Here is a 13,243-nt window from a genome sequence, read left to right on the forward strand (position 1 = left end):
CATCCTGGGCTCTCGGAAAGGATGCAGCAGATGACTCCAGAGCCCCACCTCAAGGTTGCGGGCCAGAACCAGGTACGGGAACATTTGACTTGAGGCCCTTCTCGTAGCTCCTTTTCAGACCCCCTCAGCCTACTGGAACCCTGGGTATTGCTCTCCCAGAACCTTGGGTTCTTCTGCATAGTTCTGACAGCCCAAGACCATCCCCTGCTCCCTCCCATGTGCCACAAATCCGCCCTCAGCTCGTATCCCGCCAGGCCCTGTACCCTCTGCTCAATCAGAATTTGCCACTGGTCGTGTTGGAGCAGACCCAGTTCAATTCAACCAATGCCTATGGCACTAGCGTTGCACTCCCAGGCTACAGACCCCAAGTGGGCATGATGCAGCTCCCCATCACAGAAGCCAATGGATTCTAGTATGGCGTGACCAGAGCAACAAGCAGCACTGGTGCAAGACCAGGACAGGGCTCGACTCTCTGCAGGGCTGTGAGGTGGTTAGGTAAGGTTTCCACGGGAAGGCTGGGTTTTGGAGGATGAATAGGAGTTCTAGTGCCAAGCATAGAAGAGCGGCCCCACGAGGTCTGTTTGGGGAAGTATAAGCAGTTCAGTGTCTTTGGGATGTGGGGAAGGACGGGTCATGAAGCTGAGCAGTAGCACCAGCCACACTGTGGCAGGTTTGAGCAGGCCACGGTGAGTGGAAGGGCACCAACTGGAAGCGGAAGGGCACAGTTTTGCCTTGGCCAAGCCCGGTGCCTGTCCAGCTGGGTCTCTCCATCAGGGTGGCCCCACCACACAGTTCGTGGCACTGCTTGAGGGGGCAGGTGGCGGCACCCAGAAGTCAGAGGGAGAGTCCCAGGGGTCTTCCAGTGAGGGCGAGAAGGGCCAGAGACCACGGCCCCTCTGGGAGACCCAGGGAGCCCAGGCTCAGGAGAAGGATGGGGAAGGATGCTCCTCCCAGTCTCTGCATCCACACTGAAGGGCCCAGGATCTGAGCACCCAGCACTGCTGCTGCATTTTCTTCCATCTGCAGAGAGAGGGCTCCAGTCAGTTGTAGGCAACCTATTGCCCCTGCACCCACCTAACTTGTGCCCAGTTAGGGACTTGGCCAAACCACTCATGAGCAGGTGCCAATTTAATTGTGTCTTGATCCTTCAGCTTTGAACACATTTGCATTTTCAGCAAAACACACAGACTAGGCTGTGGCAGTGTCAATCCTGGGACTGTCTTAGTGGTGGAAATAACCCAGTGCAGAATCCCCCTGGGTCTCCTCTCCAGCATGCATGGCCCTGCTGCGTGTTCACAGCTTCTGGAAATTTCCAGGTGTTGCTCCCTCCCTGATCTCCCCTCTCTCCTCCCCCTCCTGGCCGTCACATGCCTCCACTTGAGGAGCAAACATTTGGTCAGATTTCGAACTCTCCACTCGTGCCCCTGTACGCTGATGGTTTGAGCTCACGGTCGGGGCCTCTCTTAAGGATGGAGCTGATGTGGAATCTGCCCCAGGAGACTTGGGTACAATGCTTGTACTCTCCCCTTCCTTTTCACCTATGTGGGTGAGCTAAGAAGGGACACGTGGACCAGTGACTCCTGAACACAGAAGGAGAAGGGCTTGGTGGTGGGATTTTTCTTTCTCAGTTCTTTTCCTTTTTCTTTTCTTTCTTTTTGTTTTTGTAATGGGTGTGATAACTACACACACTTTCATCCTTATTAAGTTCCAATCCACCTGAGCAATATAACACAGGAATTGGAATGATGAAGATCTAATTAAGACCTGCCCTAGTACGTGGATCCCTCACTGAGTTGAATGGAACATCCTGGAGCTCACGGTCCACAAAGGCTCCTGTGTTAGGTTAACTCTGTGTTCAGTGTAAGGAAGATGTTAAAAGGGGCTATGGACCAAATGTTTGTGTCCCCCCAGAATTCATATGTTGAAGCCCTAACCTCCAATGTGATGGTGTTGGGAGGTGGGCCTTCGGGAGGTAGTTAGGGTGTTAGGTAATTAGGTCATTAGGATGGAACCTTTATGATGGGATTAGTGCCCTCATAAGAACAGAAAGGAGAGAGATGATCTCTCTCTCTGCCATGTGAAGACAAGTGAGGAGATGGCTGTGGACGAACGAGGAGCAGGCTCTCACCAGACACTGACTCTGCTGGCACCGTCTGACTCCCAGCCTACAGAACTGAGAGAAGTCAAAGTGTGTCGTTTAAGCCGACTGTCTGCAGTATTCTGTTACGCAGCCTGAGTTCACCAAGACAAAAGGTAAGAGGCTAACCTTTTAAGAAGCTAGAATAATTACAAGGTGGTAAGAGATGCCATCGAAGTAGAAGCAACAGGTTTAAATGCCTGATGGCTGCGGGAGGTGAAAAAGAAAGAAATTGGAGATGGGTGAGTGGTTTCACTTGTTTATGTGACTGGAGGACCAAAGAAGTGGGCCACTCCAGAAGTCACGGGCAGGTGAGCGGGGGATGCAATGGGCCAGGTCCTGGTTGGACACAGCAAGTTGGCTGGGCATCCAAGTGAGAGGTGCCGCAGGCAGCTGACATTTCCGATCAGGAGCTTAGGCGAAAGCTCCCCAGGGAGACAGATGTGGGTGCTGTCAGCCCAGAGGGGCGTCAGAGATTATGTAGAGATGCCCAGAGCAGGACACAGTGGATGCCAGTGGTGAAGAGGCAACGTGAGATTGCTGGGTGGACGTCAAACACCTCTAGGCCGACGTACCAGTTATGAACAAGTTCATGGTTTATGTGATGAGCAGGGTTCAGGAGCTAGATCCATCCGGGAAGATTCTGGACAGCCTTCACTCTGGACATCAGCCTGGTGGGAGGCCTGGAAGGATCTATATGGGCTCACTCCCGGGTATTATGTGTAAAATGGAGGCAGAGAAAGAATGTGAAAAATTCCAGACGAGACACAGGACAGCTGGGCTCCAACCCAGCCTCCCACAACACTCCTTCTTTCATTGAGCATTTACTGAATACCTCATCTGGACCAGACAGTGAAGGAGACCACGGAATGTATTGTCTAAACTGGGACACGTTGGGAGAAAGAGGGGACACCAATAATAAGTATTAATATGTTCTGGGCCCAGAAAGTTCATTCAGATCTGCTTCCTGCCCTAAGGCCACTTGCTATGGTCAGAAATGCGTGAAGCAGACCAGAGGAGTATGTCTGTGAGGGAGAGCAGAGAGAAGCGAGCTTGCAGGGGAGTGGTGAGGACGGCCTGACCACGAGGATGCACGTGCAGGGGCGGAGTCTCGAGGATGGGGTGGATGTGTCAGTCGATGGCGTGGGCAGAGGTACATGCTGCACATTTCTGGCAGAGGAAATGTGCAAGGAATAAGGGGAGAGCCAGGTGCTTTTGGTGTGCATTCAACATCTGGGTGGTGGTCCATACAGACATGGGAAACAGGTGGGGGGACCTAGGCCACTAAGAATCTAATAGGCTAAGGTCTTAGATTTGATTTTGTAGGAAGAGGGAGCACAGAAGGGATGTTTTAAGAACGACAACAATGTGATTACAGTGATTCATCAGTTGCTTAATCTTCTTGGACTTCAGTTTCCTTCTCTGGAAAATGGTGCCTCATGATCACTCAGGTTTACCGAGAGCAACCAAGGACACCTATGAAAACCCTGCAAAAAGAGTAAAGCCAGACGCAGCAGGCGGCATGAGTCCCCACTCTATGTCTCAACCCAAGGCTTCAGCATGGCTTGTGATGTAAAACATAATGTAATGTCAACAAAGAATAAATTTAGCATAAACACGATCCCTTCCCTTCTGAGGAAGAGGAACCAGGGGTCAAGGTGCACTCAACTGGACAACCCTTCTCATCCTTGAGGCTCGCTTCTGGGTCTCTCATGTCTGCCACTCTCTTGGTCTGTCTGGGGAGCAGGGCTGGTCTGGGAAATGGGGGCACCAAGTTGTGTGTGAAGATCGGGGGCCAGAGGCTGGGGAAACTGTACATTTTTGCATGACCACCCATTCCTCTACAGGAGCCTCCTCCTTGTTCCTCCAACACTCCAGGCCAACCTGCCCCAGGGCCTTGGCACTCGCTCTCCTCTTGGCCAGTTATGTGTCCACTCATGCTTTGCTCTCTCATTTCCTTCAGGTTTTTACTCAAATGTCACTGCATCAAGAGGCTTTTCTTCATCACTCTATTTACTCTTCATCCTTTTCCTTGATTTTCTCCTAAGTACTTTTCAGCATCAAAATACACTCACCATTCTGGTTCCTTGTTTTGTTTATGGTGTCTCCTCCACTGTAATGTAAACTCCACATGGGCAGGGATTCCTGTCTGTTTTGTTATCTGCTATAACCCAGTGCCTAGAGGAGTGAGAAGGCAGCCCTAAATATTAACTGATGGAATACATGAACTTCCCCTTTCTATTTTGGGGTTAGGGGATCCAAACAGACCGTGGTATTAAGTCATGAGATTCACACAATGGGGACAGTTTCATTTTATTTTATTTGTGGCACTCAAAGACAAATCGTAGAGACAGTGTGGTTTAAGAGCGATTGGCTGGGTGCTCTTGCCGCACCGGGAAGGGGAGCGACCTTCATCAGACAACACGGAGCGAAGGTTCAATTCTACCTAGCGCCTGAATGATCTCACCATAGCTGTTGTTTTATTAAGACAGAGATTTTATTTCATGACCTCCTCTTTATTTCTACCGATCTCTTAGAGAGCTTTTTTCAATATAACAAAACATTTTAGAGATGGATTGAAAAACTCCTGCTGTAGTCAAACTTCACTACAAATACTGGTGGCTGAAAACCGTGTGCCACGAGAGACTGCCACATGAGACAAGAGGAGCCCTGATCCGTTAGGCAAGAACGTGAAAACCGAACACAAATCATGAAATATTTGCACAATTTTGATCTGATCTTGGCAACATGCAGACACCCAACATTTCTGCTCCTGGCCCTGTGCAGGAAGGATCTCCAAGGATGTTACCGGGCTCCATACACAGCCCTCCTGGGGGAGGCCCATGCTACTTCACAGCCCCCTGGGGACAGTGTCCAAGTGGGGCACTGATCACCCACTCCAATGTCATTCTGATCTCAGCCACTGCTACCTATTGGAAAACTCAGAAACGTCCTGTCCACACATCAAGCATGATTGTTATTCTGGGTGATAATAGTTGATTTTTAAAAGCTTAATTGGTCAGATCATGGTCTGCTACCCACATGAGGTTTCAACCCCAAATTTCTGAGGAATAAAAATCCAATAGTTTCATTACTCAACAAAGTCACATTTGAAAAAGCCTCCTGCATCTTTCTTTCTTACTACAAAACATGGAGCATCATGTAGAGCATGGCATTCAGATTGTTTCCATTGATTTATATATTTTTCCTAGAACTCAAAAGATTTTAAACAACTAAATGGTTTTAACCACCTATATGTGGTAAAAATCTCAAAGGTCCAAAATCGGCCTAAGACATGATTCTTTCCACGTCGCCCATCAGTATCATTAAGTGTAGTGTTGGGCTCCAACGCTTATACTCCCACTAACCTGCCAACAAGAATAGTTATTGGCAACTTTAAATATTCAGAGGCAAATACATATCCTTGGCACACAAGCCACGGAGCAGAGCAGCACTTCCCCCTCCCTTTGAACCATTATACAGGACTGAAAATGAACTGTGCGAGTTTTGGCCCGTAGACAAGAAAGTACACCAAATCCTGATGCCCCTTGCCACAATGGGGTCCTTGAGTGGTGATTGTGGACGTCTTACAGGTGGGTTTCTGCCACAATCTGATCTTGTTAGTGATTCACACGAGCAACGGCACCTGCAGCGAAGAGAGAACCATGGGTGCTCAGGGAACGTTGATCAGCCACAGCGCAGACATCTGGGTGCTAAGGGGCGATGCGCAAAGCCATCCTTGCAGTACTGCTCTCCCAACACCACGAGACTTTACGTCGGTTCCCATCCTCTTTACAGTCCCAGAAAACTTTCTGAAACACAAATATGCTTAAACACTTTCAGTGACATACTCTTGCTTTCAGAAAAGAAAGTATGAAACCATCGGAGAGTCTACGATATATCTGCAGGTCCCTGCCATTCTCCCAGAGCTGTCAGCTGCCCAAGGCCCCAGCCATCCCTGAACTCCCTTGTGGTTTCTCTGAACTTCCCAGGGTCTTTCCCTTTGCCGGGCCAGGCTCTGCCTGTGGTGTTCCTCTGTGAGGGATGCCCCTTTCCTGCCGGAAAACTATGACGCCTTCAAGGACAAGCATTCATACCATCTCTGGGGAAAGGCTCTTGGGCTCCCCACCCTCGGTGGGGCAGGTCCAACCACCCCCTGTGCTGTCGGTTACCCCAACCTGCTACGGTGTCCCAACAGGTTTGTCTCTCTCACTGCTGGAGGGGGGCTCTTGAGGCAGGAGCCACAACAGACCCACCACTACATCTCCTGGGCATAGAGCTTAGTGAGTGCTGCCGGAGTAAGTGTTTGTTGCATGAATGAGCAATTGCAGACACAATTCCTATTCCTTTTGATGCGAAAGCTCAAACTTCCACTCTTAGTTCAGGCCTGCACCTGTCTGTGACAGCCCAACTGCAGAATTTTTTTTTTTTTTGTGAGGAAGATCAGCCCTGAGCTAACATCCATGCTAGTCCTCCTCTTTTTGCTGAGGAAGACCGGCTCTGAGCTAACATCTATTGCCAATCCTCCTCCTTTCCCGCCGCCCCCCCAAAGCCCCAGTAGATAGTTGTACATCATAGTTGCACAACCTTCTAGTTGCTGTATGTGGGACGCGGCCTCAGCATGGCCGGAGAAGCGGTGAGTCGGTGTGCGCCCGGGATCCGAACCCGGGCCGCCAGCAGCGGAGCGCGCGCACTTAACCGCTAAGCCACGGGGCCGGCCCCAGAAAATTTGATTAGCAGAATTTTGAAGGAAATATTTCAGTGCCTCTAAAGGCAAAGGTTAACAGTATTTTTAAGAAAAGCAACAGATTCATGTGAAACCATGTGAAAGGAACACTGGATTTCTCACTGTTGTTTCACTGAGCTCAACGCATTCTAAATTGAACAGTGCTGTAAGGGGGGCACCCTGTCCCACTCTTTCGGTGTGTTATCAAAGCGAATATCCGAGGACACAAGCAGATTTCCTTTAACACTAACCACCACCATCACCTAGACTCTTTCCAGTGTGCTTCCTACGTGTCAGGCACCATTTCAAGCACCACACAAGTCTTCTCTCATTAAAACTTCTGCTCCAGCAAACAGGCGATGCATTATCACCATTGTGGGTATTGCCTTCAGAGAGGGTAACTTGCCCCAGATTAAATACTAGTAAACAGCAGTCCCCACCCCTCTGAGCAGAGAACATGGCCCCAGACCACTGACCCACACGCCTCAACACGCCTTTTGTCTTGACCTCCCAGGTCCACCAGGCTCCCTTGGCTTCAGGTGCCTCCACGCCCAGCTGAGAAATGAGAAGTGGGGTCTGGGGCTTGTTGAGGGAGAGGACTCAGTTCTGAACCTGCTGATTTGAGCCTGTGGAACAGACACTATGAATGTCAAGGGGGGACTGAAGATACGAGTTGGAAGCACAGGACAGGCCCAGGAGGGAGACAGAACTGGGGGCATTGGTGTCCGGATGGTGAAGGGCCTGCACGGGGAGTGAGCAGATGTGGAAGAGAAGAAGTTGTAGGACTAACTCCAGGGGCCACAGTGCACACTTGGGCAGAGGAAGAGGTGCCCAGCGGAGACTCAGAACACGTGGCCAGGGGGCAGGAGAAAATCAGGAGCGTGCTTACTGACAGGCAGGGAGGGAAGCGGCTTGAGGAGGAGGGTGTGGGCAGCAGCAGCTGGCATTGCTAAGGATCCACAAGGGCCCCAAAGGTGGGAAACACACGAACACACTCTTAAAGAGTTACATTTTCAATAATAGGCTCAATGTGTTTTTCTTCTAACTCTAGACATCTTTAGAGGTGAGGGACCACTAACTTTAAAACTACGGCTTTAACTGTTAATCTGAAAAAGCACAAGTTCTCTACAGAGTGTCCAAGAAATTAAGAAACAAGGAAAATAGTGTATAAGTTGAAGAGAAGCACATGGAGCCTGTTACTTGAAAATGCAACTAGGGTATACTGTTAACAGCATGTTGATCCCGTGTCCTGACCTTCAGAAATCTGTAGACTAAAGAAGGGTCCAGAACCTGGCAGCTGTTGACCTTGGCAAGGGCAGCCCTGGGGACAGGTGGGAGGAGGTGAGCAGGAGTGTGAATGGGGGAGGGAACAGAGCACAGGAGCGCAGCATATCTAGAAGGCCGCTGTGAAAGGAGGAGAGTTAGGTAGTTGCAGGGGTTGGGGTACCTGGGAGGGGGAAGGATTTTCAAAAAATATATATTTACTGTTATTGTTTTAACAACTTAACTGACATATGATAAACTGCACCTATGTAAAGTGTATAATTTGATATGTTTTGATACACGCATATACCCATGAAACTACCACTAGAATCAAGATAATGAACACATCTACCACACCCAAGAGTGTCCTCATCTTTTTTTGAGGAAGAGTGGCCCTGCGCTAACATCTGTTGCCAATCTTCCTCTTTTTTTTTTTCTCTCCAAAGCCCCAGTACATAGTTGTATATTTGAGTGGTAGATTCTTCTAATTCTTCTACGTGGGATGCCGCCTCAGCATGGCTTGATGAGCAGTGAGTAGGTCCACGCCCAGGATCCGAACCGGCGAACCTGAGGCTGCAGACGCAGAACTAGAGAATTTAACCACTATGCCACCAGGCTGGCCCCCTCATCCCCTTTTAATCCCTCTCCTCCCCCCATCCCCAGGCAACCACTGATATCCTATCACTATGGAATAGTATACATTTTCTAGAATTTCATATAACTGGAACAATACATGATGTCCTTTATTTTTGGTCTGGCTTCTTTCACTCAGCATAGTTATTCTGAAATTCATCTATGATGTTGCATGTATCAGTGTTCTTCTTATTGCTGAGTAGTAATTCTCTGTACAGATATACTGCAATTTGACTGTTCATTCGTCTATTGATCGACACTTGGCTGTTTCCAGTTTGGGGCAACTACAAATAAAACTGCTGTGAACAAGTCTGTATTCACAGAGGCTTTCATTTTTCTTGGGCTTTCATTTACCTAGGAGTGGAATGGCTGGACCATACGGCAGCTGTAGGTTTAACTGTTTAAGAATGTGCCAAACTGTTTTTCAAAGTGGTTGTACCATCTTACATTCCCACCAACAGATTTTGAGAGTTCCAGTTGCACCATATCTGTCAACACTCTGTACCGTCATTTTTAAATACAATTTTAGCCATTTTAGCAGGTATGTAGTGGTGTCTCATTGTGGTTTTAATTTGCTTCTCCATAATGACCAATGAGGTGGAACACTTTTTCATGTGCTTATTTGCATCTGTATATCTTCTTTGTTGAAGTGTCTATTCAAATCTTTTGCTATTTATTAAGTTGTTTTCTTATGGTTGGGTCGAGAGTCCTTTATGAATGCTGAAGACATGTCCTTCATCAGATAAATGCTTTGCCAACACGTAGTCGTAGTATGTGGCTTGTATTTTCATTCTTTTAACAGCACACTCCTTTGAGGAGCAGCAAGTTTTAATTTTGATGAAATCCAATTTATCAATTTGTCTTTTTATGGATTGTGCTTTTGGTTTCAAATCTAAGAAATTTTTGCCTAAGCCAAGGTCACAACCATTTTCTCATATTTTTTTTTCCGGAAGTTTTATACTTTTAGGTTTCACATTTAGATATATTATTAATTTTGAGTTACAGGGTGTAAGGTATGGATCAAAATTAATTATTATGCATAAGAATATCCAATGGTTGCAGCACCATTTGTTGAAAAAACTTTCCTTTCTCCACTGAATTGCCTCTGTACCTTCACCAAAAATCAGCTGTCCATATTTGTGGGTCTATTTCTGGACTCTCTGTTGTGTTCCATTGATCTATTTGTCTATCTTGATGACAATGCCGCCAATTTCTTAATTACTGTGGCATTATTATAAGTATTGAAATGAAAAGGTGATAGTCCACCAACTTGGTTTTTCTTTTTCAAAGTTGTTTTGGCTATTCTGGGTCTTTGCATTTCTATATGAATTTTAGAAACAGCTTGTCAATTTCTACAAAAAGCCTACAGGGATATTGATTGGGATTACATTTAATTTATAGTTCAATTTGGGGAGCATAGGCATCTGAACAAAATTGAGTTTTCAAAACAGGATATATTCACCCATTTATTTAGGTCTTTGTAATCTGTTTTGTGATTTTGCACATCTTTGGTCAAATTTATCCCTAAGTTTTTAACATTTTTGATGCTCTTGAAAATGATATTTAAAAAAAAACTAGTTTGATTGTTCACTGCTAATACTTAGAAATACAACTGTATTTGTAATGCTGCTATATCCTATAACCTTGTCAAATTCACTTATTAGAGTCCGCTTTGTAGATTCCATCGGGTTTTTTAACATAGACCATAATATGGTCTGTAAATAGTTTTATTTTTTTTTCTCCAATTGGGATGCATGCCTCCTTCCTTCTCTCCCTCCCTCCCTCCTTCCTTCCCTCTTCTCTACCTTTGTTCTTTCCTTTCTTCCTTAATTATTTGCTTATTTTTTGCCTGGTTGCAATGGCTTGAACCTGCAGTACAATGCTGGATAGAAGCAGTGAAAGCAGACATTCTTGCTTTGTTTCTGGTCTGGGGGAAAACACTCACTCTTCCATCATTAACTATGATGTTAGCTGTAGGTTTTTCATTGATGCCCTTTCCAATGTGAGAAAGTTTATTTTTTTTCCTACTTTACAGAAAGTTTTTAGCAGAGATGGATGTTGAATTTTGTCCAATTCTTTCAATGTGTCTACTGAGGTTCTCATGCTCTGTTATTTTCTTAGTTTGTTAATATGGGGAATTAACTGTTTTTTAAATATTAACCCAACCTTGCATTGTTGAGATAAATCCCACCTGGTCATGACATACTATCCTTTTTATATATTGTTGGATTTGAGCTAAATTTCTATTTAGGTTTTTTGAATCTATGTTCATAGGATTATTGGTCTGTAGTTTTCTTTCCTTGTAATATCTTTGTCTAGTTTTGGTATTGGGTAATATTGTCCTTGTACAATGAGTTGGGAAGTCATCTCTCCTCAGAAAATTCTGAATGAAATTTCTAGAGAATTCTGGATGTGCTATTTGGTAAATGTCATATGTTTGGTAGAACTCACCAGTGAAGTTATCTGGGCCTAGTGGCAGTGTTTTGTTTGTATGGGTGGGGGAAGGTTTTTGACTTCAGATTGAATTTCTTTAATAGATATGAAGCTATTTAGGCTATCTATTTCTTCAGTGAGCTTTGGTAGTTGTGTCTCTCAAAGAATTTGTCTGTTGCATTAAAACTCTTCATGACACTACCTTATTTCCCTTTTAATATCTATAGGATCTGCATGATATTACCTTGCTCCTTCCTGGTATTGGCAAATTGTCTTACCTGATAAGACAATTTCTTCTTCCCTGATAAGTCTGGCTAGAGGTTTACCAACTTCATTGGTCTTGTCAAAGAACAAGCTGTTGGTTTGATTGATTTTTCTTCATTCTTTTTTTCTTTTTTATTTCATTGAGTTCTGCTCTGACCTTTATTATTTATTTTCTTCTGCTTACTTTAGGTTTAAATCTGTTCTTCTTTTTCTAATTTCTTAAGGTGGAAGTGAGGTTTCTCATTTAAGACCTTTCTTCTTCTTCTTTTTTTTTTTTTTTTTTGCTTGAGGAATATTAGCCCTGAGCTAACATCTGTGCCAGTCTTCCTCTACTTTGTATGTGGGATGCTGCCACGGCATGGCTTGATGAGTGGTGTAAGTCGTTGCCCGGGATCCAAATCCATGAACCTGGGCTGCCAAAGTGGAGCGCACCAGACTCAATCACTATGCCAGGAGGCCGGCCTCACCTTTCTTCTTTTCTAACACAGTAAGCGGTGTGATGGAGTTGTCCCCCAAGTACTGCTTTAGCGTCACACGTGTTATGTTGTGTTTAAATTTACATTCAGCTCAAAATGCTAACTCCCCTTTTGATTTTTTCTTTGACCCATGGGTGATTTAGAACTGTTTTATTTGGTTTTCAAACATTGGGGATTTTCCAGAGATCATTTTGTTACTGATTTCTAATTTAATCCTGTTGTGGTCACAGAACATATTGGTATTATTTGGATTCTTTAAATATAGTTATATTAACTGTTTTAATATCCTTATCTGTCAATTCTCACATCTGTGTCCATTTTAGGGTTTTGATTAATTGATTTTCAGCTTATAGTGTTTCATGTTTTCCTGCCTCTTTGCGGGACTGGGAACCTTTGGATCTGGACATTGTCAATTTTACTTTGTTGGGTGCCAGACAGTTTTGCATTCCTACAAATATTCTTGAGCTTTGTTCCGGGATGCAGGTATGTGAAAACAGTTTGATCCTTTCAGGTGTTGCTTTTAAGATTTGCTGGGCAGCGTGAATCTCATTATTGCTCACGACTGAGGCAAGACCTCCTGAATGCTCTACCCAATGACGAAGAGTTACAAGGTTTTCTAGTCTGGCTGGTGGAAACAGGTGCCCCCTTGGCCTTATGTGAGCTCTAGGTACTCCTCCATCTAATCCTATTAGGTGGTCTATTCCCAGCCTCACTTGCACGTGCTGATCAGCACTTCACTGAATATTCCAGGGACCCTCTGCAGGTCTCTGGAGTTCTCTCTCTGAGGTTCAATCTCTTCTTCAGGACTCTGCCTTGCAAACTTCAGTTGCCTTGGTCTCCCCAGATTCTCAGGTCTGCTTCTCAACTCAGGGAATCTGCATGTCTCTTCTGCACCATGAACTGGAAACTCTTTCAACACAGAGAGGTGGGGGAATCACAGGCTCACCTCGTTTGTTTCCTGTCTCTCAGGAACCCTGTTCCTTGTTGCCTGATGTTCATTGGATTGAAAACCATTGTTTCTTATATTTTATGGGAATTTTTGGTTGTTTCAGGTAAATCCAGTCCCTCAGATTTCATTTTGGACAGAATCAGACATTCCCAGGGATGCTTTTTAAACAGGTGAGAATTGGAAATATTTAAAAAGCTTTGTTTTCTTCCTTCTTTCCTTTTGCACGGTCAGCAGCATAGATCAGTCCATTTCCACTGCTCTGGGCTGGTACAGCATCTTCTAATTTCCTTCTCTACCCACAATCTCCCTTCTCCAACCATCCTACACACAGCTGTGCTGGGGCAGCTCTTCCTTTGAACCAG

The 13,243-nt window shown here is 45.5% G+C and overlaps 1 protein-coding gene across 6 annotated transcripts in view; it reads right to left on the minus strand.

Moving 5' to 3' along the window:
- Positions 1–4,438: 4,438 nt before the first annotated feature.
- The window catches only part of COBL (cordon-bleu WH2 repeat protein), a 271,535-nt gene continuing 262,730 nt past the window's right edge, over positions 4,439–13,243 (minus strand). For all 6 annotated transcript variants that reach the window (XM_058534817.1, XM_058534815.1, XM_058534814.1 and 3 more), the window contains one exon: positions 4,439–5,783. In XM_058534817.1, the coding sequence (XP_058390800.1) occupies positions 5,766–5,783 (18 nt within the window). In that variant the 3' untranslated portion in view covers positions 4,439–5,765. The remainder of the gene's footprint in view (positions 5,784–13,243) is intronic.

This window comes from Diceros bicornis, chromosome 41 (genome assembly GCF_020826845.1).
Source record: "Diceros bicornis minor isolate mBicDic1 chromosome 41, mDicBic1.mat.cur, whole genome shotgun sequence".
NCBI lineage: Eukaryota > Metazoa > Chordata > Mammalia > Perissodactyla > Rhinocerotidae > Diceros > Diceros bicornis.